At 37.8% G+C, this 27,993-nt stretch overlaps 1 protein-coding gene across 1 annotated transcript; it reads right to left on the bottom strand.

Annotated features, from left to right (window-relative positions):
* Positions 1-156: 156 nt before the first annotated feature.
* LOC113116603 (ubiquitin carboxyl-terminal hydrolase MINDY-3-like) lies at positions 157-27,922 on the bottom strand. Its single transcript, XM_026284836.1, has 6 exons — positions 27,559-27,922; positions 13,766-13,838; positions 10,041-10,113; positions 8,560-8,647; positions 4,418-4,489; positions 157-1,073 (listed from the first exon to the last, which is right to left on the bottom strand). The coding sequence occupies exons 1-6, from the start codon at positions 27,691-27,693 to the stop codon at positions 924-926; spliced, it is 591 nt and encodes a 196-aa protein (XP_026140621.1). The 5' UTR covers positions 27,694-27,922; the 3' UTR covers positions 157-923.
* Between the last annotated feature and the right edge of the window lie 71 nt (positions 27,923-27,993).

Raw genomic sequence — 27,993 nt, 5'->3', positions numbered from 1 at the left:
TCCCCTTCTGACAGCATAAGAAAACAAGAAAGACAGTCTGATTGACAAGATTAGTTTTTCTGTGATTTAAAAAAATAAAATGCTAGAACTTTTTTTGTGTGTGTTATATTTCAGTCAGGACCACATACACAAGACAAACACACTGTAGTCCAGACGTGATGAACAAAAGTGTTTATTTTAGTGAACCATTAGGATCAGAATAAATAAAGGGTGAGCGTTTGTCAGTGTTATTCTTCTCTCTCATGCAGGGAATCCCTCCTGGAGGGTTGTTACTTCAAAGTTTAAATACTAAAATTGCCCGATTCTCCACTGTCGTTTGGTGCCCAGCATGGGGTTGTAGTGCATTCTTTAGTAAACCTGTCTAAACAGACTTCCTCTCAGGGCCGAGTGCTGCACAATATAGTGGGTCCTATGCTGACCACTGACAAACACAAATACTTTATGTCCAACCAGAGCCTTTGGTCAAATGATCCCTTAAATATTTACAACTGCTGACAATCAAACTTCCAAAAAACAAAACAATATATTAACAATTCCATAAATTACTCCGACTTATTTCAGACCAGTAAACAAAATCATGTTGAAAGTTAACAAAAATTATATGAACACCTGCAAAGCAAATACATTTGGTATTCACACGAGATGGCAACAAAGTAACAATTTAGAAAAAAAAGAAAAGAAAAGAAACACCTGGGCTTTAAACACAAAATTAGCCCAATAATCAAGCCAGTTGAGCTGTGTAAAAAGCAAACCGGATGCTTTGTGTGAGTGTCAGGCGAAGAGCATCGTCTCTCCTCTGAACATCAGGTCTCGTGTTGGCCTTCTAAATGTAGTGCGGAGAGAGCAAGGAGTCCTAAGAGCGTTCCTGAAGTCAGCAGGCTGTGTAGCCAGAGGTTGATGGGTGAATGGTGAGAGATAAAAGGTTAATTGAGGGAGGGCGACCTTTCTGTTGTCCACAGGAGCTCGATGTAGGGCCATTTGGTCTGTAGACAGCGCTTGACCGGGGTGTCATCCGTACGTACCATGGGGTCCTCAAAACCCATGACCAAAGCAGTGCCCTCAACGTAACTCACCTGGCAGAGAGAAACACAACGGGTGAACATGCAGCACTTTTGTGTATGTACAATCACTACCTTATCCTCTAAATAAAACCATGGCCTGTTTTTTCTGGGAATGCCAATGTGTCTCACTCAGTATGAGTCTCATTACAGACCTGGCCTCTTGCTATGACATCATCAGGCATGAGACAGTCGATGACTTCCATATGAAGGGCATCATATTGCCAGGAAGGAATCTGCCCTTGACAAAGTGTCACGATTAACATGCGCCCTCATTTTGCTCTTTTGTTGTTGTAAATTGTGTTATAAAACTAAAACCTGAAAATCCATTCATTTATATAAATGTGTGCTTCACAGGTTTTGTTGGTGCCAATAGTGAGCATGATTGGAGATCCAGTGGCCAATCAACTTACTTTAGGCATTGCCTTATTCAACCCCGTCTTGAACAAAAGCCATAAAGCTCCATGGCGCTCCCTCTGGCGGCAGCCACAAACATCTCTAAAACCAACATCATCAGCCCATTATGCAGTGAGCCTCAGACATGCTAACAGCCAAAATGGCGCTGTCCAAACCATTGGGAATCAGATCACACATTAGCAAGACTCCACTTGTCATTTTTCTTCTAAGTAGCCACCTAACCTCTGCTCAACCTTGTGTTTCAGCAAAAAAGTTGCTTTTGTCATCAACCATCCCAGAGTTAAGAGAACCATCCATGAAAACAAACATGCATTAATGCTTTTTTGACTACAGAAATATGTAAGATTTATTTAAGACTGCAAAAGTAAAGGATGTTGAGTTAATCTCTTGAACTGTAAGTTTTCAAATCTGAACTTTCATGATCTGCAAACCACCTCGGCTCAGCTGGCTCTACTACAACCATTACTTCAATATTTCTCAAGCTGCCCATTTTACCAAACCCCATCAATCCCCATTAGAGCTGTGCATTAGCTCTTGGCAGTAGAATGAAATGGAAAGAAGAGCGACATCCTCCAGCTGACTGGACTGTGATCAGTAAACAGGCATTTCAAGTCACAATAAAGCCCTGTATCTTGTTAGAAGGCACAGATTCATCATTGCAGCCAGACAACTCTGGTCGGGTTGACCAGCGGGTTCTCTGTGTTAGAACATGCATTTTTATAAACCTTGTCAACACCCTATGCATGTTTACTTGAAGTAATCCAAATATTTTCACTGGTCAGCCAGATTACATGTTCTGAAGGTTTTTGGACTCTTTGGCTTGGACTCTTTTGGATAACAGTCTGCTGTTGGTTAGCTGGGCTTGGGTTCAGCTCATAGTCTATGCTTTAAAATAAACTTTTCTTTATATTCAGACTAAAACAAATGCATGCGTGCTCCTTATCAGTCAGAGAATGTCAGCCTGACTACACACGGACTCAAAAGGCAGTGACTGAACAAGTACCACATCCAGAATTGACTGATCCTATATAAAGCTGATATAGACCTATATAACGTCACACTATAAATGAAAGAGTAAATAAGATGCATAATTTCAGCAATGAAAATTTACTACAATTTGAATTTTTTATATTTTAAGGGTAAATAAATTATGAGCTTATTTTTTATTGGACAACCCATTCCATTAATATTACCTCATCCCTAATATTAGCTGAATTCAATCAAATGATCTGAAATATTTAACAAGGAATGAGCAATAGTGTTCAAATCCTGTGAAAACCTGTATATGTATCCTAGCTAAAATCTAATGAATGTATACTGGATTACAGCCAGCAGTAACAAATTTTATAAATTAAGCTTTTGTCAAGTACTCTTTATGTAGTACTTGTTATCGAATTATACTGACTGCAGAAAGAAAGTGGTCCAAAATCCACAAAGTGACAAGAAGCAGAAAACCTGGAGGAAGACGGAATGAGAGCAGATCCCTTCGGATGATTATATGACTTGAACAGAAAGGCAGTCTGCGCTTTGCTTCCAAGTGCCAGTATGATCTTTGTTCGAGCCAGAGGAGCTCTTCACCTTTTGCAAGGTGTTTGGTTCCTGAGAAAGGGCCCTTGTGAATATACGAGTGGCACAGAGGAAACCTGAACAACAAAGGCTGCACACTTTACTACTGCTGCTAATGCGTTTGCCAGAGTAATGAAGAGTAACTGTGTGTCCTCAGGGGCCTGATGTGGCAGTTCCTACCCATTACCCCTAAACTTCTGTCAATCTCCTTCTCACACACATGCACTTCCGTTAAGTTCCGGGTCACACGCACACAGTGATCAATGAACATACAAGGCAGTCAGGGGTGCTCTCTAGTGCACTAGTGCAAAAAGGATGGCATGTGTAAATGTCATTAGCACTCTTTACAGAGATGTGCATGGAATATGGGCAATGGTTCACAATGGTCAGAAAAAGCACTAACAGTGGCACTATAGAGAACATGAGATGAGAATAAACACCTGGAACAACATCAGAGTGAGTATTAAAAGTATATAAGGAGACTTTTTCAATAGTTTTTTTAAATAATTATTTTAACTACCAAAACAAACAAGCTATTGTTTCAAATGCTTGTGTGTAAACAAAATAAATTGAATTAAAAAAAGGAAATCTAGATAAAATAAACCGTTACAGCCTTAAAAATTATAGCATATTTGACAACTAAAATGTTAACAGCAGCTAAAATATTGGTCAATAATTCAGTTGCATATTGTTGGTTTTTAAAGCACATTTAAAAATGTACTCCGGTTTTGCCAGTTTAATATTGGAGACATGTGAGAACCAACAAAGATCATTTTTAACATTTCCTTTTGTGCCCCACAGAAGAAAGAAAATCTCATTTTGGTTTGGAATGACATAAGAGAAAATGATGACAACTTCATTTGTCATCTTAAACTTTGCTATAATAGCTGAAACTAAAATGTATGAAAATGAAACCATAATATAAAACTGAACGATGACTAACAAAACCACAGAAGAAGCTAAAATTTATAAAATTTTAAGTCGAATTGAAAATAATATCACACTAAAATGCATTTGACCATGTGTCTTTTAAATGATGCAAATCATCTTGACCGGTTTGACTTTGTATAAACACAAATCAGAACACAGGGGGAACCGAGAGCCTGAGACATTAGTCCAGTGAAACGGTTTCAGATTTTTGTGGCTTCAATATACTCTGGCCAGTCTCGAAAGCTGTCGACACTCACAGTAATGACTTGGAAAGCTTGTCAGAGATCATAGTGGTGTGGGCCATTGGACGGGGTGGCTCACAGACTCCACCTCCCAGGGATCAGACAGGATAAGACTGACCCACCAAGGCTTTCCATGCCAGCCGAGGCAATATGTGCTATTAAAGTGTGCTTGGGCATTACAAAATGAGCATGAGTGTGCCTTACCTTCTCATTGTGGTTGGACTGCTTCAGGCCATTATAGTGATACACAGGAAATGAGTCTGGGATCACAGAATCCTGAAAAAAAAGAGATGACACGTGTCAGTGCAGACCTGTACATCATCGGGTCTGTGGAACATCAGCAAACAGCTCTATGTGTCCTTCATCACTGTGACATATACTGCCTTGATCGAACTCCATCCATAGGAACTCACGGAAAAAACTTTTCCATGAGTTAAGACAACTTCACCAAAACGTCCAATTCCAGTTTAAACACATCAAAGCACACTCTATAAACTTGGACAAGAGAGTATAAAACAATGGTTCAGTGAATGGTTTTATATGGAATGACTTACTCAAGACTGACAGCAAACTGGAATACATTTGCTTTAAGTCAAAAACAATCACATACACCCCCCACACCTCATGCAGCTGCTGAAAAGACCTGATTGGAAACTGGTTCCAGGGCTCTGCAGACCAGCTCGAACCAGCAGCAAAACCCAAGCACAGAGTCTTGACCGGAGCCAAATACCTCTGTCTAGCCCCCATACCGCATGCCTGCCTCGCTGCCAAAACTACAACAGCGGACTGTGTGTGCATGTGTTTGAGTGGGCCTGAAATAGGGTTAGAGTATTTGATTTGATGGTAAATTGAGGCCTTTTTGCCTGTATCCCTAAAGCCCTAATCTATTTAACACAGAGCAGTGGAGCTGCAAGTCCATGCCAACTATAACCGTCAGCTTCTCCCTCCACCGCTCTCTCGCTCTCTGAGGGGCTACATGTACATAGATTTAATCTGGGGCTGATTGTAGGTTTATTTGAACTTAATGAAAAAACTAAGAAAAAGCAAACAATGTTGAGCAAGAGCAAGAATCTAGGGAGAGCAAAAATAGACAGCAGGATAGCCATGATAGGATAGGTAGCTATGTTTAGTGAGCTGCCTAGCTCTCTACTATGGAAGCATATGGGTAGCATTATTCAATTTGGGATGTAATATGCAAAATGACAATGCAATATGTAAAATGGCAATGCATTTCTGTATTTACATTTACATTTTTCAATACATCTGTGCAACGTTTGGTGCAAAATGAAAATGAAAATTAAATTACATAATTTTCATTTGCCATTTACTACACCAGTTTTAAAATGTAAAATTAATATTAATTTTAAAGCTTTATAAGTTGCAAAATTAAAATGAAAATGTATTACAGAAATGATTAGATATGTCTAACATGTTCAAGCAAAAACTGTGGCAAAATGATCATTTAAATGCAATTTTTCTTAATTGCATTAACACTCACAGTCAAGACACTTACGATTGCATTTTCATTCGGTGTCCCGCAATGAATGTAGCAAAACTCAATGTGCACATTGAAAATGCATTCCGAGCCGATCACGTGTCCCCGCCCTCGCGCCACGTCAATCACTGCGTGAACAAGGCGGGGCTTACAGAAGGTCAGAGACTCAAGTCTCAAGAAGAGGATTCAATCAAGAATCATTTCGGTTTATGGCTTCAATATTTCATTCGGACTTGTGGGCGGAGCTGAAACGCTGCTTTCATCTGATTGGTCGAATCGGATCGGTTTTCATCTGACAGCCTTCAGCTGAAATGTCTGAAACTACACTCACTGTTAATTAGCATAATATTTGAATCAGATGTAGCTGGGCACATAATTCATGCTGCTGAGACCTGCAAATTATTTCTAGGTTGTAGTATTGTATGAATATTGTCCCACTGATAAAAACAGTGCAAATAGTTCTGTCCCTTTGGATAACAGTGAAGTGGAAATTAAAATCAATAATAGACTGAACAGTTCCATGTCTGTAACATTTACCACTCTCATCTTTTAAGTCATAAGGCACTAGGTATGTGTGTGTGTGACATTAATAAATAATTGTAAAAATGAATATAGTTACATTTCTAAATAAAAATAGTAAAATTAGCTCTATGCTGCTCAGTGCTCCTGTAGCCTACCCCAGAGCGCCCTCTCGCTGCTGGAGACGGTAATGTTTTCTCTTGGTCTTGAATAAATGTGACATATGGTCCAGTGCCATACCGAAAAATACAGTTAACATTATTATTATTATTTATTATGAGAGTAATTGACACAGACTAGAACTTTAATGTTTCACCCAATTCAGCTCATATCTTTAGACTCATCCGACTCGTGTTGCTTGTATAACTGGCCAGACTTACCTTCCCAAAAAATCCTATTTAATTTTATTTCATAAATGTAACTATATTTATTTCCACTTTACTGTTATCCAAAGGGACAGAACTATTTGCACTGTTTTTATCAGTGGGACAATATTCATACAATACTACAACCTAGAAATAATTTGCAGGTCTCAGCGGCACGAATTATGTGCCCAGCTACATCTGATTCAAATATTATGCTAATTAACAGTGAGTGTAGTTTCAGACATTTCAGCTGAAGGCTGTCAGATGAAAACCGTTCCGATTCGACCAATCAGATGAAAGCAGCGTTTCAGCTCCGCCCACAAGTGCGAATGAAATATTGAAGCCATAAACCGAAATGATCAAAACATACACGGACCAACTGTCTTGTCCATGTTGTCTCACTTGATTGAATCCTCTTCTTGAGACTTGAGTCTCTGACCTTCTGTAAGCCCCGCCTTGTTCACACAATGATTGACGTGGCGCGAGGGCGGGGACACGTGATCGGCTCGGAATGCATTTTCAATGTGCACATTGAGTTTTGCTACATTCATTGCGGGACACCGAATGAAAATGCAATCGTAAGTGTCTTGACTGTGAGTGTTAATGCAATTAAGAAAAATAGCATTTAAATGATCATTTTGCCACAGTTTTTGCTTGAACATGTTAGACATATCTAATCATTTCTGTAATACATTTTCATTTTAATTTTGCAACTTATAAAGCGTTAAAATTAATATTCATTTTACATATTAAAACTGGTGTAGTAAATGGCAAATGAAAATTAGGTAATTTAATTTTCATTTTCATTTTGCACCAAACGTTGCACAGATGTATTGAAAAATGTAAATGTAAATACAGAAATGCATTGCCATTTTACATATTGCATTGTCATTTTGCATATTACATCCCAAATTGAATAATGCTACCCATATGCTTCCATACTCTACTGCCTTCATAGGCAGCATCCTAACCAATGTAACTCATAACTGACAGATTTTAAACTCATTACAAAGGCAGCCCCTCTGTACACCACAAATACTCAACTCACAGCTGATACAGATACAGATTCAATAGAGTTTGATGTTAGCATGTTACTAATGGCATGATAACCTAATAAAGTCTATAAAAAACCTATATGTATAGCGCACATACAGAAATTGGGTATATATAACTGGGGCTGTGAATCAATGCAAAAAAACAAACAAATAAAACATTAAAACTTAAATTAAAAATATTTAAATCCCAAACTTATGTAGAAACAATATAAAGGAAAACCTTTTGAAAAAAATGTATATAAATTACTATGAAGGCCAAGCTCATTGTCATCCAATAAGATACCTCTATTAATTCATTATCAGGGATGCAAACAGTAATGTAAGGGGTAAAAAAAAAAAGATGAGAAAGTTGCACAGATCAGGGACAAGATACTTGCTTTACATGCTAATTTGTGGTTACTTTAAGGTTTAAAAAAAGAAAAATTGTATTCATGATTTTTTTAACTTTTAATAGACCAAAACTACCTTGTCCTTTCATTTATAATTTACTATCACAATTACAGAAACATGCTCAATCTCATAACAATCCTTTGATGGTTAATGCTAACAACCGTGACATAAACCATAACATGACATAAAAAAAAGAAAAGCCTGTAAATTAACTACAGGAGGAGGGGGGAAAAATACTAAAAAGAAAAAATATTTTATTATATTCATAATTGACATTTCTCTTCTCATTCTTCAACAGAGTTTTTTATTTTATTTTTTATGAATTTACAGACATTTATTCCGGGATTGCAGTCACCAACAAGGGTACATACAATAATTTTTTTCTATATATATATATCCACAAGTAGGGAGACACTTTCTGATTGTATCAAAGCCTAGTGAGCTGTCCACTCATGCAGCATTTTGATCTTGGTAAACATGTTTAATCATCTTGAAAGAGAGAAATGATACATGTATCATTACCTGGTGAGGAAAGAACTCCTGCAGAAACTGGCCTAGCAGAATTATTCCCAACCCCTCTGGATCCAGCTTACTCTTCATCAGATTCACACTGAGGAAGAAAGAGAGAGAGAGGTGGGGGGGGGGGGCATGAAAGGTGTAGCTCATTGTGTGCGCATGTTGCATGTTTTCAGCATGTTTTGCTCATTGGCATCCTTCAGCAGTGAAGTGTGTTGTCTGAGGCAGTCGTCAAAATGAGCTATAATCATGAATTATGATCAGATACTAAACATAACAGTGAGTAATGCTTGGAATCTGACTAATATTGTTTTTAAAAACGGGGCAGACTTTTCCTTTTAAAGTCATACAGCGAGACTGATAACATTACTAACTCTCTCCCACACAAACTCTGTAATCAGAGGATGATAAATGCTTTCTTATGTGATCACAGGTCACTTTAACATACACATAAAAATTGGCAATTGCCAAAACACTGATTATGTTGTATGTAGTTTCAGAAGAGTCAAAAAGAGTGTTCAGACTTCATCGACACTTGACTAAACTGCTTTGACAGAATAGAGTGCCGTGTAAAAACAAACACATGACCTAAACTTTATTCTGTCAATTTAACTTTCATATAACAAACCCTTTGAAAGGCTGAAGTTGTCTTTCAAGCTGTCAAAGGCTGATGTAAGACAGCAGGTGGTTTAAAATTGCTCAGATTTCAGTGAGAATCTGGTTGAGAAGAGGTGAAGGTTTCAAAGGGACTATGGTGAGTGGCTTTAAACAGGCTTTACATGGAAGGTTGGGACTTAACTGGCTATTCCTCTTCATTGCTCTACAAGAGTAATGAGTCTGTTTGAATGGCATGTGAACCCAAATTGTGCAAACAGAGGGATCATAGCTGGTATATTATGCACAAACCTCTTCAGATCACTTTATGACAAACACAAATGTCACATTGTTGTGTTAGAAATAAAAGAGATATAATGTTTGCTGTACATGAATTGGGGTTGGTAAGATTTTTTTCCTGTTTTTGAAACATGATTTTATGTTACGTTCTTATTATGGTAAATAAAAAAATGGCTAAAATAGCTTCTATAATACGGTCATAAAAAGGTATACACAAAATATTACTTCTGCAATGTGATACTTTTCTGAGTGAAAGTATATTCAGTGAGAAATTATGTGGGGTGGTACAATCCATCAGGGTTTAACTGGATCAATATAGTCAGCTTAATTTATTGCCCAATATATATATTTTTTCTTAACTGCATAACCTTGGTGGATGAATTTCACACAAGGTATGAAAATAATTTCTCTTTAAAGCAATGCCCTGATTGATATTAAGACAAAAGGGCATTTATTTGGAAAGTAAACAGGGTTAATTTAATATTTACTGGGGAATAATTACTGCATTACTTTAAAATATATAACTGTACTCTATTCAAATAATATTAACATTAAAACATTACTGTAACACACACACACACACACAAACTTACTAGTCTGGCTCAGAGACAAGATCCAACGCTTTCATAACATCTTCAAGCAGTGTGTCTGGAATGAACCCATTATCTGAAGATGAGGGAACAAGAAGAGAGGCAGATGGTTAGCGCTTCTGAGAGTCTTGATCAGCACCCAGACCACTGGTGTCTTATGCCCAATATAAAACACGAGTTTCATCTCTCTAATTGAAGCCATTCTGCCGAGCACGCACACATATGCACATAAACACGCTAAGACAACGGCTGATAAATGAGAGCTGTATGTTGTTTTTTCTCCTCTCTGGTCTCCAAGTGTCAGACAGGATGTTTGCAGAGCAGCTGGTATGCTGACTCTTTTCCATTTGCTATAAAATGAACTCTCTGCTTAAACTTTCCTGCAATGACTGGATTAAGAACAATAAATATCTGTACCACAGCATGAAATTAGATACACTTAGGCGTTTTGAATAATGCATTAGAAACTTTAGCTAAAATAGCTTCTATAATACTGTCATAAAAAGGTATACACAAAATATTACTTCAGCAATGTGATACATTTCTGAGTGAAAGTATATTCAGTGAGAAATGATGTGGGGTGGTACAATCCATCAGGGTTTAACTGGATCATTATAGTGAGCTTAATTTATTGCCCAATTTATCTAATATATATATATATATATATATATATATATATTTTTTTTTTTTTTCATAACTGCATAACCTTGGTGGATGAATTTTACACAAGGTACGAAAATAATTTCTTTTTAAAACAATGCCCTGATTAATATAAAGACAAAGGGCATTTATTTGGAAAGTAAACCGTGCTAATTTTGATTTCGATGTCGCTTTAGTATTTTATCTACATAACCAGACTGTAAGATGCAAGTTTTCTTTTTCTTTTGTGGACAAATGAAATGCATGTGAAAGATCTAATTTAATGCCTAAACTGTCTGTGTTTGGAGTCGATATAAACACATTCGAAGTGCGGGAAACTGAAATTTAACTAAAATACACAGACTCTCATGCACACACGCATGCACGCACGCACACCAAGTATTGTTCTTATTAACGCGAGGAACAGGAATGTTGTTTATGACGTTAAAAGGCAAAAAAGATGCCAAAGAAGAACATCTAATCTTGTTTTTGATGACAATTTGAGTGTGCGCTGTAAATTAGACACTTTAAATCAAAACTTTAGAAGAAAACTCACGGTGTTCTCACGGTGACACATTCAGTGATACACACACAAACATCTTCTACCTGACAGATATACCTGCTCCAGGTTCTCATTTCTTCCACCAAACACCCCCTCTTCCTATTCTCTATGTTATCATCAGGAGTCTAAGATTTAATATTTATTGCTTTTGATTTAGAGGAAGTAGGGTAGAAATATATAACTTCATGCAACAGACTCTGGGATAAAAACCAAACAGGATATATAGGCAAAGATATACTGTACTGCATATGACTAAAGGAGCATCAGTGGTTTGTTCATAAAGCTACACTGCTGACTTTGCCATCTGAGCACAGTGACCATCTTAAATGATAAATCATCATGCGAGACTTTCCTCCCCATAAATCCTCACCAGAACTGCTCACAAATAAAACACTGTTGGCTGTTAATCATATATAGGACATTCAGTCTGAAAATCAGTGAGTTTTTTATAAATATCTGAAAAATGATAGAAATTTGGAGTCTACATAATATTCAAAGGTTTGTAGTTTGTAGTATGTTTCAGACGAGCGCTCCACTTCACTTCAGCGCCAGGCGAGAGTCAAACGAGTGTGAAACGGTACTGTGCTCACAGCACGTGCTCTTCTACTGCACGCACAAAGGCTTCAGCGTGCACTATAGCTTAGAGAAAATATGATGTGTGTCAGATCTACATCACATTCAGCAGTGCCTTAAAGAAATAGAAGCCAAACAACCTAATATAACCAGCTGCTATGATGTCTATTAATCAAAGGACAAAAAAAGAGGAAAAAAATACTTTTATAGCTTTAAGAATTCTATATTTAATTTAGAATTTAGTGTTTGATAACTTCAATTTAATTTCTGTATGTTCCTGTTGAAGGACACAGGTAAATATTACGTTTATTATAATGGGTTAAAATTGATAACTCAATTATACTTTAAAGGTACAGGTTGTAGGACCTGCCACGAGAGGGCGCACAATCAAAACAATAACAATCGCATGGAGGAGGTGGAGCGTGGAATAATGGGATTTGTTGTCTTCTACCCAACCGCTTTTGGCCATCAATCAGACGGAAAGATAAATCATGGATTTAACTCGAGTTCATCGATTTGCGCGAGTAGATTACATACAAAGTCAATGCAAAGACGCGATCAGACGATGGATCAGACGCATCCTCGCGCGGGTCTAGAGATGCGATGCTCCGTGTTTGGCATATATGTCCCATAATACTAATCTTGTTGATCGTTATAATAGCATATGTTTTCTGTAAAGATACGAATCAAAACAACTCACCTGTCGAGTAAAATACAAGCGAGATCGGCATCTCTTTCTAGTTGAAGTTTGTCGCGAAGCTACTTCCGCATTGACACAGACACTGTTGTCATATGGTTTCTACATCAATAAAAGTGGTCACAAAGGGTAACTAATGTCATTGACAGGCGACTGCACTGCACCGTGCCACTGTTTAAAATGGTAATGTTCTCATGATTTACAAATAGTTGAAAACTGAGATATTGTTAGTAATCAGCTGGACAAAATATATAACACTAGCCTAGTGTTTTTTTAATATTTTACTACAAATATCTTACAAATTGTACTTTTAATGTCGAATGACTATAGTCAATGGTTAAATATTGCTTATTTTATAGTGAAATAAGTATTTAAATCATCGATACTGGCATTCAGTCATAAAAAAAGATGCCATTAAACAAATATAAAAAAAATATACTGTCTTTATGTTTGTACATAAATTTGAAGATTGATTGTGAAATCATTGCAATATAAAAGTATATTTGAAAAGATTTAATGCTAGGTGGGATTAATAGCGAACCAAACAAACCAAAAAATAAAGGGTTTCTGCCTCATGAAGACCTGAGGGGTGTTTTTTTATTTTTAGTTTTGGAGAATTTTGGAGCTATACTACCCCTCTATTATACTTTGGGAATTGTGGTTTATATATCAGGATCTCTGTTAGAGATCAGTTGTGTGAAAGTTTTGCACTTCATATGTTCAGGTTTGGCTTGTCAGCTGAAGCATGTTTAAACCGTGGCAGTGAAAATGTATGTTGGTGGATGTGAGGGAGTGTGCGAGTGTGTAGTCTGGTCTTTATGACTGATATTTGGCTGTGTAGAGATACTGTGGGAGAGTTATCAAAAAGAATCGAGGGCTTAACTTTAAACCTAAAAACGTAGCCACCAAACTACATAACTGATCCACACACACACTTAGAATTCCATGTAGAAGAAAATTACCACTCTTATACCCCACTAAAATGAAGCCTTTGTATCAGATCAAATGTAGTCTTTTATTTCTCATTTCCTATTTCCTCAGTTACAGTAAAGTATAAACAAACACAGTAAGCGTAGGATCTTTGCACTGCCTGCTAAGCTGCAGAGACAATAAACGTGCCCTGGCTTTTGTGGAGATAAAGCTCATATTCCTCTCAGTGAAGGACAAGTTGACTCAGCTGCAGTGGTTGAGTTGACATTGAGTTTCTTCAGTCTCTTTTTCAGGCTCACAAACATACTCAATAGATGAAATTCTTACCTTCCGGGTCAAAGGTCTGGAAGACTCTTCTAGCCTGCTCTGAAGGAGACTCGGGGGCCACCAAAGCCATCTCCTAGAAAGAGAAGGAAATATTAAATTGAAAAGAGAGTTATGGCAGATATAGAGATTATGATAAAGTCATTCATAAGTTAATTTATTTTTCTGAGGATGAGGGAGAGCTGACCTCATACTCCTTGAGCAGAGTCTCTTTGAGAAGGCACTTTGCAACAGATGATGCAATGTGCTTTAAGAGCCCTTGCAGAAATATATGACAATAAAATCTGAAAATGTTTATATGAACTGTACTGGCGTCGATTTGTTTGTGTGTGTGTGTTTGCAAAAGGACTGAGTGTGTGACCAGCTTTGGGTGTGTGCGTGTATGCATGTATAACTGATCAAGAGATAAACTCATAAATGTCAAAACTGTCCTTCCATCAAGCAAGCTCACAGATCTTTTAATGAAAACAGTCTTCTATCTCTCTCCCACAAGCGCAAAACTCACAAACAGGCTGCGAACTTTGCTGATTAATAGAAAACAAACCAAGATCCATGTGTGTTTGTTCATGTTTGAGTTACAGCGGGATCACTGCCCCATCGATGTGTTGCCGGAGGGACTTGGGACAACAAATCACATCTGTATGTGTGTAAAAACAACTCAAGCTGAAAAATATGCAGAGTCAGCATGCACAGCTGAATCACGTAAAGCTAAAAACAGTTCACAGAGTTTTCCATCACAACATTCCAATATCATTCAGAGTGCCATTTAGCCTCATATAGGAATCAAGCTATAAGTTATCACTTACTAGGGTTTTGTACCGAAACCCGGTGCCAATATGGAACTAGTATGCACTGAACCGAATCAGAATGCAGATTTCAGTGACTCTTAAATGCCTGAGCTATTGATTGATTTATTTGTCCTGGTTCTCTGAAATATACACAAGAAGCATGGGCATCGCTAGGCTTTTTTTAGCGGGGCTATAGCATTTAGCTCCATAAACTGTACACAAATTCATGATCGCCTCAGAGTCAGTCCCCTTAAATTTCATATAAAAATGGCAGCAGACCTGTCTCCTCCCAGTTTTTCAGTTTGCTCTTCAATCCGCAGTGGAGCAGCGCGAGCAAACTCAGACAGAAACAGAGGACACAGTGCGTTTATCAACAGATTGTTAGAATATCTGTATCTGTGCAGTTCTTTGTCATTAATACAGTTTACAACAGGTCACAAGGGAGCAATTGGTTTCCTATCTACTGTAAAGTTTCAGATGTTCCGCTCATTACAGCACAGCTGTTTCCTCCAGCGACAATCTAGCCCTTAACACATATGAACACATACTTTAATTACACTTATTTAAATTTACTTTAATTATATGTACTCTATACATACACTACGGTGCAAAAGTCTTAGGCACGTTAGTATTTTCACACCAAAGAATGGTGTTCGGACAGTTATTTAAATATTTTTCTGTAATGTATCAGTAGAAAATATCAGTCTAGATTTCCAAACATTCATTTTGCCATTAATTTTAATAATCATCTAGTGAGATTTTTGAATGCACAAGCAGTCTGACAACAGCCTTCTGACCTGATTTCTGAAATAATAAGAATAAAAATTTTATCTATTGGACTCAGAATACCTTGAGACACCCTGGCAACCACCACTCTAGAAATCTAGAAGTCTGGTTAAATATGAAGTGTTTAGCAATCAAAAAGAACAAACATTAGCAATGAACATACACACACGGTCATGGAAGAGTGAATATAAACACAGGTTGTATACTTTCACAGTATGGTTTCAGTGTAACACTCACAAATATCTCCTCTTATTTCAAAGAACAAATATACAGCTCACAGTCACACCAAGAAAGAGGGACAGAGCAACAGGGGAGATAAAATGAGAAAGAAAAAAGAGGTACAAAGGAAAGAGAAAGTAGATGACAAGGAGAAGTTGCAGCTGGATACTGCTCGTCTTAATACCACAATCTGAGCGAGTACTCCACACAGTTAAACCGGACCTTTCCACAATCTAATGGCAGCTAGTCAAAATTAAATTAAACTTTCAGAGCTCTTGCCTGAGGCCATGTGGAGTCATAAACCTTCATTCCTGAAGAAATGAAAAAGATTTGTTCATTTTAATGTATAGCAGTCTCTCAAAGCTCAGCAGTGGTGAGAGACTGAGAGAAAAATTGGACGAGTGCTTAATTATAAAAGCCAGAAGTTTCAATAGCTAAGTCATGTGCCATGAACTCTGAAAAAGTTCATCTGCTTCTTAAACATGGGTCAAACAAGCTGACAGACTCAAAAGTAGCATTTCATTATTTTAAAACCCATATGATTTTCTTTTTTCTGTGAAACACAAAGGAGGAGAAGTAAAAAAAAAAATTAGGGGTTAATATTTAGTACTCCAAAATCAACTTAATTTGTTTGCCACTCTAAAGTCAAAAACAATGTTTTCTTTGTAGAGTAACAGAACTTTAAAATAGGTTTTAAAATGTTCTCCATTACATTACACTTAAAAAAAGACTTTACTGTTGGCTTTTGATTAATTTAAGGCATTCTTGCTGCAAATTAATATTGTAAATTATAAAGGGAAACTTTTAACTTCATATACTGTACATTACAAATAAAGAAAATCTAAAAACAAATGAAAATGAACAACAATTTATGCAATTAATTTATATTTGTTTAACAGAAATTGATACATCCAAACACTGCATTGTGAATATCAACTAAAGTAAACAGAATTTATTTTATATATTTAAACATATTCTTTTAATCATTAAGACTAATAACTTGAGGCAAATAACTGCTCACTTTATGCTTTCATTGTATGCAACAGATCAGAAATAATGTTCTTCAAATTTTTTTATTTTTTTATGTTCCACTTAACATAGAAATTCAGACTGGTTTGGAATGACATGAGGGTAAGCAAACCGCCTTTCATTGCACTGCATAATGAAGATATAGACAAAGGCCAGTCATTGCGGAGAATGTCAATGAAGCAGAATGATGATTGGTTAGAAATCACAACATGCTTGCAAACATCATCCTTTTTTTGTGCGTGTGCACTGACATCAAGTATATCAGTCATGACACGTTTGTGCACATAATCCCTCCACATTACCTTTCTCACACACAAACATGTACTGTGGCTCCATGCTAATAGCAAACGAGTGCATGTCTAGTTATAAAGTCTGACCCCTGGTGACAAAAACAACATGCTGATCCGCTGATGTTAACATTGTGGCTCCACAACAACACAACCAGTCCTGTAATCAACCCTGCTGAGTCAGCGTTTCCCTGTCGCTCTCTCTCTCTCTCTCTCTCACACACACACACACACACACACACACTACACTCTCTCTCTAATAGAGGGGAATTACAGAGTGGTGTGCCGAGTAAAGACTTCAGCTCGAGGCAGGATGGTTCTGTGCGATGAGTGATCGGACCCAGACGGACCATTGGAGCCACACTGAAGTCAGATTCTCCACACACCTGATATTCTGGACAGTTTTGGGGACAAAAACTAAGTAAAGCTTCATTTATTGACCAAAAAAAGCAACATGGTCTAAAATGGTGTTAAATTACACATAGTAAAGGGAAAATCTAGTCATACAGATGTTTTCAGCCAAGTGCCTTCAGCATTTCTGTCAGGGCAATGGTAGCATTCCCAATTGCAGCCCGAGCACTTAGATACAGTGATATTATATATGGCTGTTTATCAACAGGCTCAGGGAGCATAATTTTTCAACATATCTGTAAAGCAGAGTCACATGTTAAGAATCCTGAATCTGGCTTTCATTAGTTTCTAGAGACCCAAATACATGCGCGTGCACACACGCGCCGTAGAAGGCAACAGTTGGAGGCCATAGATGGAGATCAGAGAGGCGGCACACACACAGGAGCGAGAAAAGCCAATAGATGCTGATTACTGAACTTAAGAAATGTCCTGGACACTGTACACAAATGTCATGAACGCTCAAACAGAATCCCTTTACCAGCATTTACAGGCAATGGTTGAAAATGTGAAAGAAAAATGTGAAAAGTACTTTACTTATACAAGTCCGCAAGCTGGAGTAAAATAATGTCAGAAAAAGATAAAGAAAGAGACCTCATCCTCAACTCTAAGAAAGTCATATGATTAAACAATGTATCACATCTGTGATAAGGAGAGTCCGATGCAGATGACAGACGAGACGAAAAGAGTGTGCTTGACTGTTTTTAGAAAGCTTAGAATAAAAACTGTTTAACCTTAAAAGGTGGTGTGAGATTGTACATTAGACTGAACGTGTTTTTTACACTCCTGTCATCTACACAAACCCCAGGCCAGCCTGATACATTCCAGCTCTAGTGAGGTAAAAATCATAAGGTGAAATCCAGATCAGAATCATCAGCGGATTTTATCTTGGCCCATCTCCATTTCACAACTTAACTCTAGCAGAATCAAAAGGGACGTTCATGTGGACACAGATCATTTTTTTGTTAGTTTTAGGTGACCTGCGTTTCAACTTTATCTGCAATGCAGCAACTATCAGTGAAAGTGCAGACAATGACGTGTTGCTCATGAAAAAAAAAAAAAAACCTAACGAACAAAAATAAAATAAATAAATAAAAACATAAATACAGCCCAAGCACTAAAGTCTTTCAATCAAATGCGATTGGTCTTGCAGGAAGGATTGGTATCTCTGACAGAGTCTGGTTTAGTTAGTTGCAAAGGTTCATGGGTTTTGAGGTGAAGACCCATTTATGGAGGTCCTCTCAGCAGTCAAACTCTGAACAACAAGCACAGTGTTTAACCAACATCAAAGCAGCAGCAACAGTTACATAGTCACATTACCAATTACAGCAACCAGACCACTGTAACTCAAACTACAGGTAGATCTGCTCCTCTGAAGTTCTCCACGACAGAGAAAATGTCACCAGCATCAGACAGCAGTGGTTTAGACACCCGATACTTCAGAGCCGGCTGGGTCACTGACTAGACTATTACATATACTCTTTACTCTCTCTGGCGTCTCGCTCTTAAAGTCGAGGTCTGTCCGTTTCTACATTTAACACTATCTCCACATCTCCTTGTCATTCTCTCTTTGTGTCTACAGCTTTTGTTGGTGAAGTATTCCCTGTACAGGCGTCAGTGTTGCTGAAGAGGCCATTGTTGTGGGTTAAGAGAGGATGTGGGGCCCTGCATGTATTACGAGCCCCATGGGTATAACATAGTGCGTGTATGTTTGTCCATGCAGCCAAGTATAGCCTTGACAGAGATAAAAAATTCAAGACAAGGCCGTCTAATAATCCTGCTGTCATCCATGTTAAATCAACAACTTTAGAGAGAAAAATATTTTAATTAGGTTTCTTATTCTTAATTAATAGCCAAATGTTTACTTGTCTTCAATTAACAATCTTTTTTGTCATATTAATGCTGCTGACAAGAATTATGAAATTCCTATGGTATCAAAGGTTCTGATATCATAAAGACCTTATTTAAAGCAAAAAGAACTATATTGTTAGATGTATCGTTACCGTGAAATAAAATTACACATATCGTGATAAAAGATTTTGGTTGGATCGCCCAATCCAAGTGTGGATGCTATAGATATATTGTTCTTGGTGTAAACAAGCTTTAAAGGGGTCTTGTGATTGGATTTTGAAAATCATTATTTGGTGTAGTAGAATATGTTGACATGCTTTTATTTTTCTAGAATTGTACATTTTTGTAGGTCCTCTATGCCCCGCCTCTCTCAAACAAGTCGTTTTCTACAAAGCCCCTCCTGCCGAAAAGCACAGTCTGCTCTGATTGGCTAGCTGCCCCAGTGCATTTTGATTGGCCAAAAACCAACAAATGTAACGCCCTTTTCCATAATGGCAAGCTTCAACTTTCAACATAAATCTAAAGACAGTAAATAATGTCCTTAGTTTTACCATCAGTATGAAAGAGGAAAAAAAGTCACGTGACACACAGTGATGAAGCTCTTATGTGTTTGCAGTACACAAGCCAGGATTAAGAAAGCTAACGCCACTGTAATCTGACCCTGTCTCTCTCTTTCTCTCACTCTCACACACACACACACACACACACACACACACACACACAAAACACGATACTCTAAACGGAGCAAAACTACGCATTTGAACGGTCAATAGCAAATACTTAAACTATTAAGAACACACTTACAGAAGCCGATTTAGAATATGCTCCAGATTGTCATAGCAAAGTTCGAATTGGCCCTTTTTTTTTTTAAATAGCCTTTGCACAACTAGCTTTGTAAGCTACTCTCCTAGGTTTAAAAAAAAGAAAAAAAAAAGAAAACCTGGTCACCCATAAAATGCATTGCACCAATTTGAACATCTGGATGGTGCTGTTCTGTTGTAAAAAAATGTTTAATGATTCCTTATTCCATCTACATTAGCACCAAGCTAAGACTTTTTATAAAATTAATAGTAAAAAATAGAAGTTGAACATTCCCAAATTCCATTCAAATTTTTCTAGAATCTTTTTTAAACCCTTTAACGCGTACGATCACATCGGTGTGATCAGCCTTGGCTGATTAGAAATTTAAGTGCGTCACATCATCAACTGCTGAATTTAAATCCACTTTCTTGCTTTGGCTGGCTCAGTACCAGATAAGATGCTCTAAGCACAAATATTCAGTGTTTTCAATCATATAATGCTTATTTTAGGTTTCATACATCTAAATACAGACAAGTAAACAATTTAGTTTTGTAAAATACATGCTGATAGAAACCTCAATAACGATCCTGACAAATATAATCTGACATGTTTTTATTGCTATCATATACAGATTGTGTAGGTAACTATAAAGTTTACTCTGCCCTTCTCCGTGTTTACCAGAGACCTAATTCAATGTGTTTCGGTATGAGAGGATGAATTTGTGTTGTAAATCCCACAACTCTGAATCAGCGAACTAACATGGCAGCGCCCAGCACCTGGTATAGATCAACTAACACGGTCGATATAAGTGTTTAAACTACCAAATAGATTTACTTGCACATATTTCAGAATCAGAATCCTAAATATCACATTACAGGGGTCGCTTTAACCCACCGCATCAGTGATAAAGTAGCCCAATTCTGCGGGAAAACCACGGCCTTGGCAACACTTTGGATGCTGAAATCACTGCGAGCATCATGCACTTCAGTGTGTGTAGTAAACGAAAACTACACATCATTCATTCATACAGAGATATGATTGTGTAATATGACTTTATGCTCACGTGTATGAACTAAAAGCTCTAATGGAAGTGACACTTGCACGTGGTTGCGACAACCAGAGGCGGCACAACATTATGCAAGAAGAAACAGCTACATAACACACTAAAGAAAAGGAAAAATAGAAATCGCATCATATGACCCCTTTGAGAGGTTGTGGTTTCATATATGTGCGTAAGTGCTGCACTACAAAGCTGAAGCGTGTATAATAGATCAGATCCTACTAAAAGGAATGATTAATGATGTGTCAGACAGCACAATGCCTCTGAGAGACAACTGTCTGATGAAACTCGAAACACACGGTGTCTGATGAGACTGGAATCTATTAAGCGATATTATTTTCCTTCCTATTCTGTTCTTTTACATATGTTAGTGTATATCCACTGTGCCATCCTTTCATTGAAGACATAAGAACGTGATGATTAAAGTCTTTTAAGCTGACAGAAATCAGAACCCGTGTTGGTTTCGGGTAACATTCACTGTTGCACTATCACTGTGAGAACACGGTGGTCCTATGTGGGAATGCAAAAGATCGAGGGCTCCTCACGGTAGCAAAGCAGGGCTCGACAGAAGCATGACTGCTGCAGTTAGGTAAGCTCCTGTGGGACTCATAAAAGTAAGGCATGTGTTTGTGTTTGGGGACATGTAGTCAGTAAATTAGCAGAGGATGACAGAGCCGTGGAGTGCACCAGACGACTTTACCAGCAATGTGGTTTCTTTTTCCTCTCAAAGAACTCTGTTAAAAAACCTAGTGAGCTGACTCACTGACTATTACCTACACAGGCAGTTGCGTTCTAAGGCAACATCCTAGCCATTACAGAACCTTGTACAGAACCAGAAGTGGCCAACTTTAAATGCTTGACATCGATTTTAATAGTTTGATGATAGCATGTTATTAAATTAAATAAATACTAATAAATAAGATTAAATATAATTAAATAGTTTAAATCACTACATTTACGAATATTTTATGATGAATAGGGCTGGGCGATATATCTAACGATATGATCATGCGCATCTAATCAGTAAAGCTGCTTCGGTAATCACCGCTAAAATCGTCATCACTTGCTAATAATTGGAGTGGCATTTAATAGACAGAGCCGTAGATTGCTGACAAGCTACGCCATATCGCGTTCATTATTGAAGGCGATTCATCTGCGATAATGTCCAATATTAGTGTTAAATTGTTGGACTTTAAAATTAAATCTATTATTGATTTTCACAGTTGACTGATTTTGCAGAACATTTAGACTGATAACTTCCGTGCGCAGATGCGATATGACAGTTGCATCCGAAGTGAGTTTCTCCCATCTCTTGCTCCACCCATGCACGATAATATTCTCATGGGCTTGACAAATTTGACGATTTTAAAAATGACTATGTCGCCCAACACTAATTCATAGTTTTCAGTTTTTTTTGTCTGATTGATACGTTTTTAAACCAAGTAGTATTTTTAGTATAGTAATTAATGTATATAATAATAATAATAATAATAATAAGTATATGTATATAATATATATACTTCGTTTAAACACATTGTTTTATCAATGGATTGCAGATCTATTTCTTTTCAAAATAAATATCATGAAAAAATCTTCATGAATATTAATGCTTGGGGAAATCAAAAATAAATACATAAGGAATTGCAAATGTATAAACTTTTTGTTTTGCTTCCTCCAACTAGCTTAATTTCTTTTACTGAACTCAAATTAATTTGATTGCATTAATAGAAAAAACATCTCTTCCATCTTTATTTGACCCCCTAACTCTAGCACTCTTTATTCAAATTCTATTCTTTTTGTATTCTATTGATTTTCTTTTTAATTAATTATATAATAGCATATAGATTTTGATTGCTTCCATTGTCCTCATTTGTAAGTTGCTTTGGATAAAAGTGTCTGCTAAATGACTAAACGTAAAATGTAGACTGCCTTCTCCTCAGAGGGAAATTAGCTTTCATGTTAAAAGCATACCTACGCTGCCTCAGAATACGTTCTCCATAGGTAGCTCACCATGTTTTGCAACAGAGCAATAAAATAACATCCCTCATTTTTGTAGCACCATCAACAAAGTATTTTGCACCAAGTAGGGGGCTGAATTGGAAACTGGAAGAAAACAGCTTTGTGAGCCAAGGGCCGGCTGCAGTGGTTTTTGGGTATAAGAAGGGATCAGGCCCCTGAAGGGTGGACAAGAAGGAGAAGAAGACTAAGGTATCTGTAAAAAGACGTGGATGTTAACCTCATCAGATCCGAGACAGAACGTGGTCTGAAGAGTGGAATGAGGAAGCGAGGGACGAGAAGGTTAACATCCCATACTTAGATACAGACAAAGGGCCTCCAGAGAGACAGAGCAGGATGGAAGGAAATAAGGGATGTGAAGCTCATCACCTCAAATAAAAACAGAGCTTAAAAGCAGCTATGGAAGTAAAAAAGTAGTAGTAAAAAAAGTGAAAGCGTTCGAAGATGGACACCATAATCTTTGTGTCCAACATGGGCCACAGCGTCAGCAGACCCATTAATCACCTTGTGAGTGGGTGTGTGAGCAAGAGAAGCATCAGATTTGGTATAAACAGGGGTACTGTGGTTCAGTAGTCACAGATCGTGTTTCTCTGCATTATACATGGTTATAGTTACCAGTGTGCTGCGCTAAAAGCTGCTATTCCATTACTCACTGTCCTCAGGGTGTGTGGGGCTGTACGTCCACTGGGACCTGAGATCATTCCTTTAGTGACCACTGCTGTATTTGTATGTGTCCAGGGCCCTCTCAGGACCTCTGTGAAAGGTCATTTGTATAGTGTCTGCTCCTTTGTGTGCACATAAATCAGATAAGAGTAGAACACAAACCCTATTAGAAGCTAAAAGCAGAGACAAAGAGACAAACAAAGACGGTAACGGGAGTATGGATCCGTAGGGAGACGGGGCTTAAAACTTGTCATCAGAGACACCTATCTTATGCGCACACACAGAGAAAGGCAAAAAAAGCCACCTTCCATGACACATTACAAACAAACCGCATTAACAGACAAATCCCATGGGAGAAAAATCTTTTAAGTCTAAAATAAACTTTTTAGGATGCCACTGACAAACTGCCAGAACAGTTACCAAAAATTAGACCAGCACAACCACAAAGCCATCTTAAATTCTCCACACCTAATGAACAGCTGTCAAATATAATAATGTACTGATACCATGTTACTAGTCTAAATTAAAAGAAATTTTATATTTATCAACCAATATTTTATCTGCATTTTCTAAATAATAATGAACCAAACAATAAATGTTAGACAGCACAGACATGTTTATCAAGAAGATACTGTGGACTCTTAATTATTAAAACAGCAACAAATAGGCTGTTTCAGGACAATCAAAAGCTCAAATAAACTACATTTTATCATGAAGCTAGCTAACTAGGCAATGCAAACTCAACCCAATTTAGTTTGAAGGCTTTAGTGTGCATCCTTTTAACAGCTGCTCTTCAAGTTGTCGCCTGAGAGTTTTTTCCCTCTCTGGGGGCCTGGCAGAGCAGACTCTACTGGTGACTCCAGCGGGGGAAAACTAAACCAGATGGACACACAGAGAGCTCTAGGGGGGAAAAGATTGCCTTTCCTACCGGAAATCATGGCATTACTCACCTGAGGCTATGCTCCGCTAACCAGCCCCAGAGAGAAGGTGGAGGGAGAGAAGTGGGTGCCCTGAGAGCATAAGGGTTAAATTGATTGTGTGTGTGTACGAAACGGGGCTGCTGTTTGCATAAGAGAGCAGAGAGTAGCAGGCCCTTAAATCATTAAGATCTTCTAAAGCTCATGGGAATGGAGCAGCTGGGTGTGAGAATGTTTCAAATCTGCTGGAGGGTCAGCTCTCCACCAAGATGCTTCATCTTCAATATTACTGAAGAAATACCTATATGAAAAAGCTAGTGAGAAATGTCTTTGAAACTGATTCTGATTCTTGACAACTTCAAGAGGCTCACAAATTAAAAGCACACCTTTCTCTCATACTGAAGTATTTCCTAAATAAATAGAGAGAAATGAAATATTTTGACTGTAATCATTGTACTATGTGAGAAGAAGGAGACCAAAGTGATATGAGAAACCATAAAGTAGCATGAAGAAAACTGGTTGCCTTGGACAATGGTTACTGGTGTAACACATATCATATAAAAACATTTGACCACAGAACGCCACGAATAACAAAATATAAATTAAGTGTTCCAGAGAGCGGTTAATAAACGGTGATAACCAAAACAGTATTTATTAAATAATCACTTTTCGTGAGGTGGAAGACAAAACAGCACAAAGAAATCTGTGAACATTGGGAAGCAACTCCATAAAATCAATGAATCTGTGACTTGTATAAACCACTTGGCCAAATCAGACAAAAGATGCTTCTTGATAGAAGCTGAAATACTGTCACATTACTGAAGAATGCAATTATGTTAGAAGCACAGCTGCTTTTAGTTACTTCCCACACAGCATCTGACTACACCGGGGCTAACAGATTATACTGGTACTCAAGCGAAGATTTGGTCTAGAAACTTAGGAAGTCACTAAGAAGTCTGGAAAAGCAGGAGCAAAGGATGGGGGAAACTATCAGTGTGAAATGACTTTGATGAGATGGATACTTACCATAAATTTTACTTCCAGAGCCCTTATGTAGAAAACCTCTACACTGACTATACAGTTACTATACTAACAGACTTTAACACACAATGCTACTGGCCTACACACAGGAACAATGAAGGGTGATTCATGGGCAGAGGTATGAGATGAGCCTTTGTTAGTCCTGAGGATTTTGATCCTGCAGCTCTAATCAGGATGAGAGATATAAATGATGAAAGACTCAGACAAATACATTAAAGCACTGCTGCTTCAAGTCCATTATGCTTTAAGAGTAAATCAACCAGCTCTGTTCAGAGACCTGTCTATTTCTATATAATAGACGTTATGTTAGTACTGCCTACAGTACAGCAACATGGTAACATTGGTTATTTTCTAACTGTATACATTTGGCTTAAATATTTTGACATTTAAAGGAAACATGCACTGCATTTCATAGAATTAAAAAATAAAATATAAATAAAATAGTTGGGTTATGCTGGATCTGCATTAAAAAAAGTGGCTAGTTTCAAGTTAAATGATACGAGTACTCAATTACTGTCAGAAAATTTTCTGAACAGGAAGGAAACAAATCATGGACAAAAAGTGTCTCTAGTGGGCAAACGCCGGATGAGGATAATGTACTGACAGTAAATGGCCTTAAGTGTAAGACCATGATTAATGCTTGCCGTCAATCTCATTTGCCTCCAGGTGGAAACCTTTGTGAGAAACAAGCATTTCCTCTGTTGAGTAAAGGATAAAACACACGGGTGTACACACAAAACTCTGTAAACACTATAATCCAGTGGCTTTTAAAAAGCCTTGCTCTCCTGTTATTTATTAAAGCTTCAAGACATGAGAAGTCACGCATTATTGTGACTTTACCAAATGGCGACAACAACAAAAATGATTAAAAAGACAACATTTCCATATTATACTTAGAGTATGAAGATTGACCATACCCCTATCCCAGAATACTAAACCTCAGGGAATAGCATGTCCCATATCATTTCTGCTGTGAACCTGAATGATACCTTAAACAGTGCATCTTGAGGTGTGATATTACTTCTCCAAGCAATGGGACGAGGGCTTTCAACAGGGCAACAATAAAACAGCTGAAAAAAATGCACTGAAAGATGGGCCCAGGCCATATCTAGGGAGCACAACATCATCTGGAGGGGGCTCTTTCGGCCAGTGGAGCACGTACCTGCTAGCAACCTAACCTTGGTGCAGTGTGAATGCTCTGATTTGTTAACGTGCTCGAAAAAAAAAATGCATCACAGACAGAGCTTGTGAACCTGGAGTTAGGCATATGCCAACTCCGTTCTCGCGCGTCACCTAGGGACACTGCATTCTGATTGGTTCGGATATCATACTACGGGAAGTCGGGGCCAATTTAGAAATCACGCACACTCAAATAGTGATTTTATTACGATTTCAATTATTCGCACAGCCCTACTTCTCATCCTTAACAACATCAATTTCATGCTCTTAAAATGATATAGTTTACTGCTCAGCACTAATGGCAACACTCTGGAAATCTGTGGAATCAATACAATGCTCACATCCATCATAAGGACGTGTTTTAACACCAGGTACTACAGTTACATGAACTGACATTTCCACTCAGACCCAAGATACACCTCACATTAGCCATCCCTCTCTGTGAACATGTCGGAATGCCAAATCTGACCGCATGACACGGGGGCTGAAGCCAGGACACACCACACTGGATGCCTTATAAGTCCAAAAACCTCTTTCTGCCTCTCATCATCCAGCCCATACTCCCCCACTATTTCTTCTTTTCTCTTCCAGAAGACGTCTAAGGCACTAAATCTATTAGCTAGCACATTCTTGTGTTTTTGAGTCTTCACTCAATAATGAAATAAAAGAAAACTGCCAGACTGCTTCAGATAAGAAAGAGAGAGAGAGTAGAATAGTGAGGGAAGGAAGAAAGGAGCTTTTCTTAACTCACCTTAGTGAAGAATACTGAGAGATGAGTCTCGCTGCCAAGGATCCAAATAGGGAACTTTGGAGATTTGAGAAATGCGCCAACCTTTAAAAGCAGAAAAAAAAAAAACTGAAATCGCAGTTGAGCGCCAATCTCCATACCAATGCCATGACGGCCTGGTCAGCCACATTCCAGAACCATCACGAACAGGTTGATTCACTGCGATAAGTTGATTTGTAATACTTACAGGAACTGCCAACTATTCAATCAATCAGCTTATGAAAATGATAGGACGCCAATTTACACATTAATCACTAGAACTGATTATGAACGGTTGATTGTATTATTATAGGAGCACTGAAACATGTTCTACATCAGGGATGGTGAACATCAACTCCTGGCTATATATGGCCCCAGAGACCTTTTAAACAGTCTTGCAAGGCCATTTAAAAATTTTAC

Source organism: Carassius auratus, chromosome 16 (genome assembly GCF_003368295.1).
Source record: "Carassius auratus strain Wakin chromosome 16, ASM336829v1, whole genome shotgun sequence".
In the NCBI taxonomy this organism is placed as follows: Eukaryota; Metazoa; Chordata; class Actinopteri; order Cypriniformes; family Cyprinidae; genus Carassius; species Carassius auratus.
Note: the sequence above shows the minus strand (reverse complement) of the source record. Positions and strands in the feature narration are given on the sequence as shown.

Coding starts and splice junctions, on each gene's coding strand:
- LOC113116603 (XM_026284836.1), bottom strand. CDS start 27,693: ATGGAGATTGGCGCTCAACTGCGATTTCAGTTTTTTTTTTTTCTGCTT. Junction 13,839..27,558: donor TCTCAGTATTCTTCACTAAG/GTGAGTTAAGAA, acceptor TTCTCTTTCTAG/GAGATGGCTTTGGTGGCCCC. Junction 4,490..8,559: donor AGGAGTTCTTTCCTCACCAG/GTAATGATACAT, acceptor CTTTTTTTTCAG/GATTCTGTGATCCCAGACTC.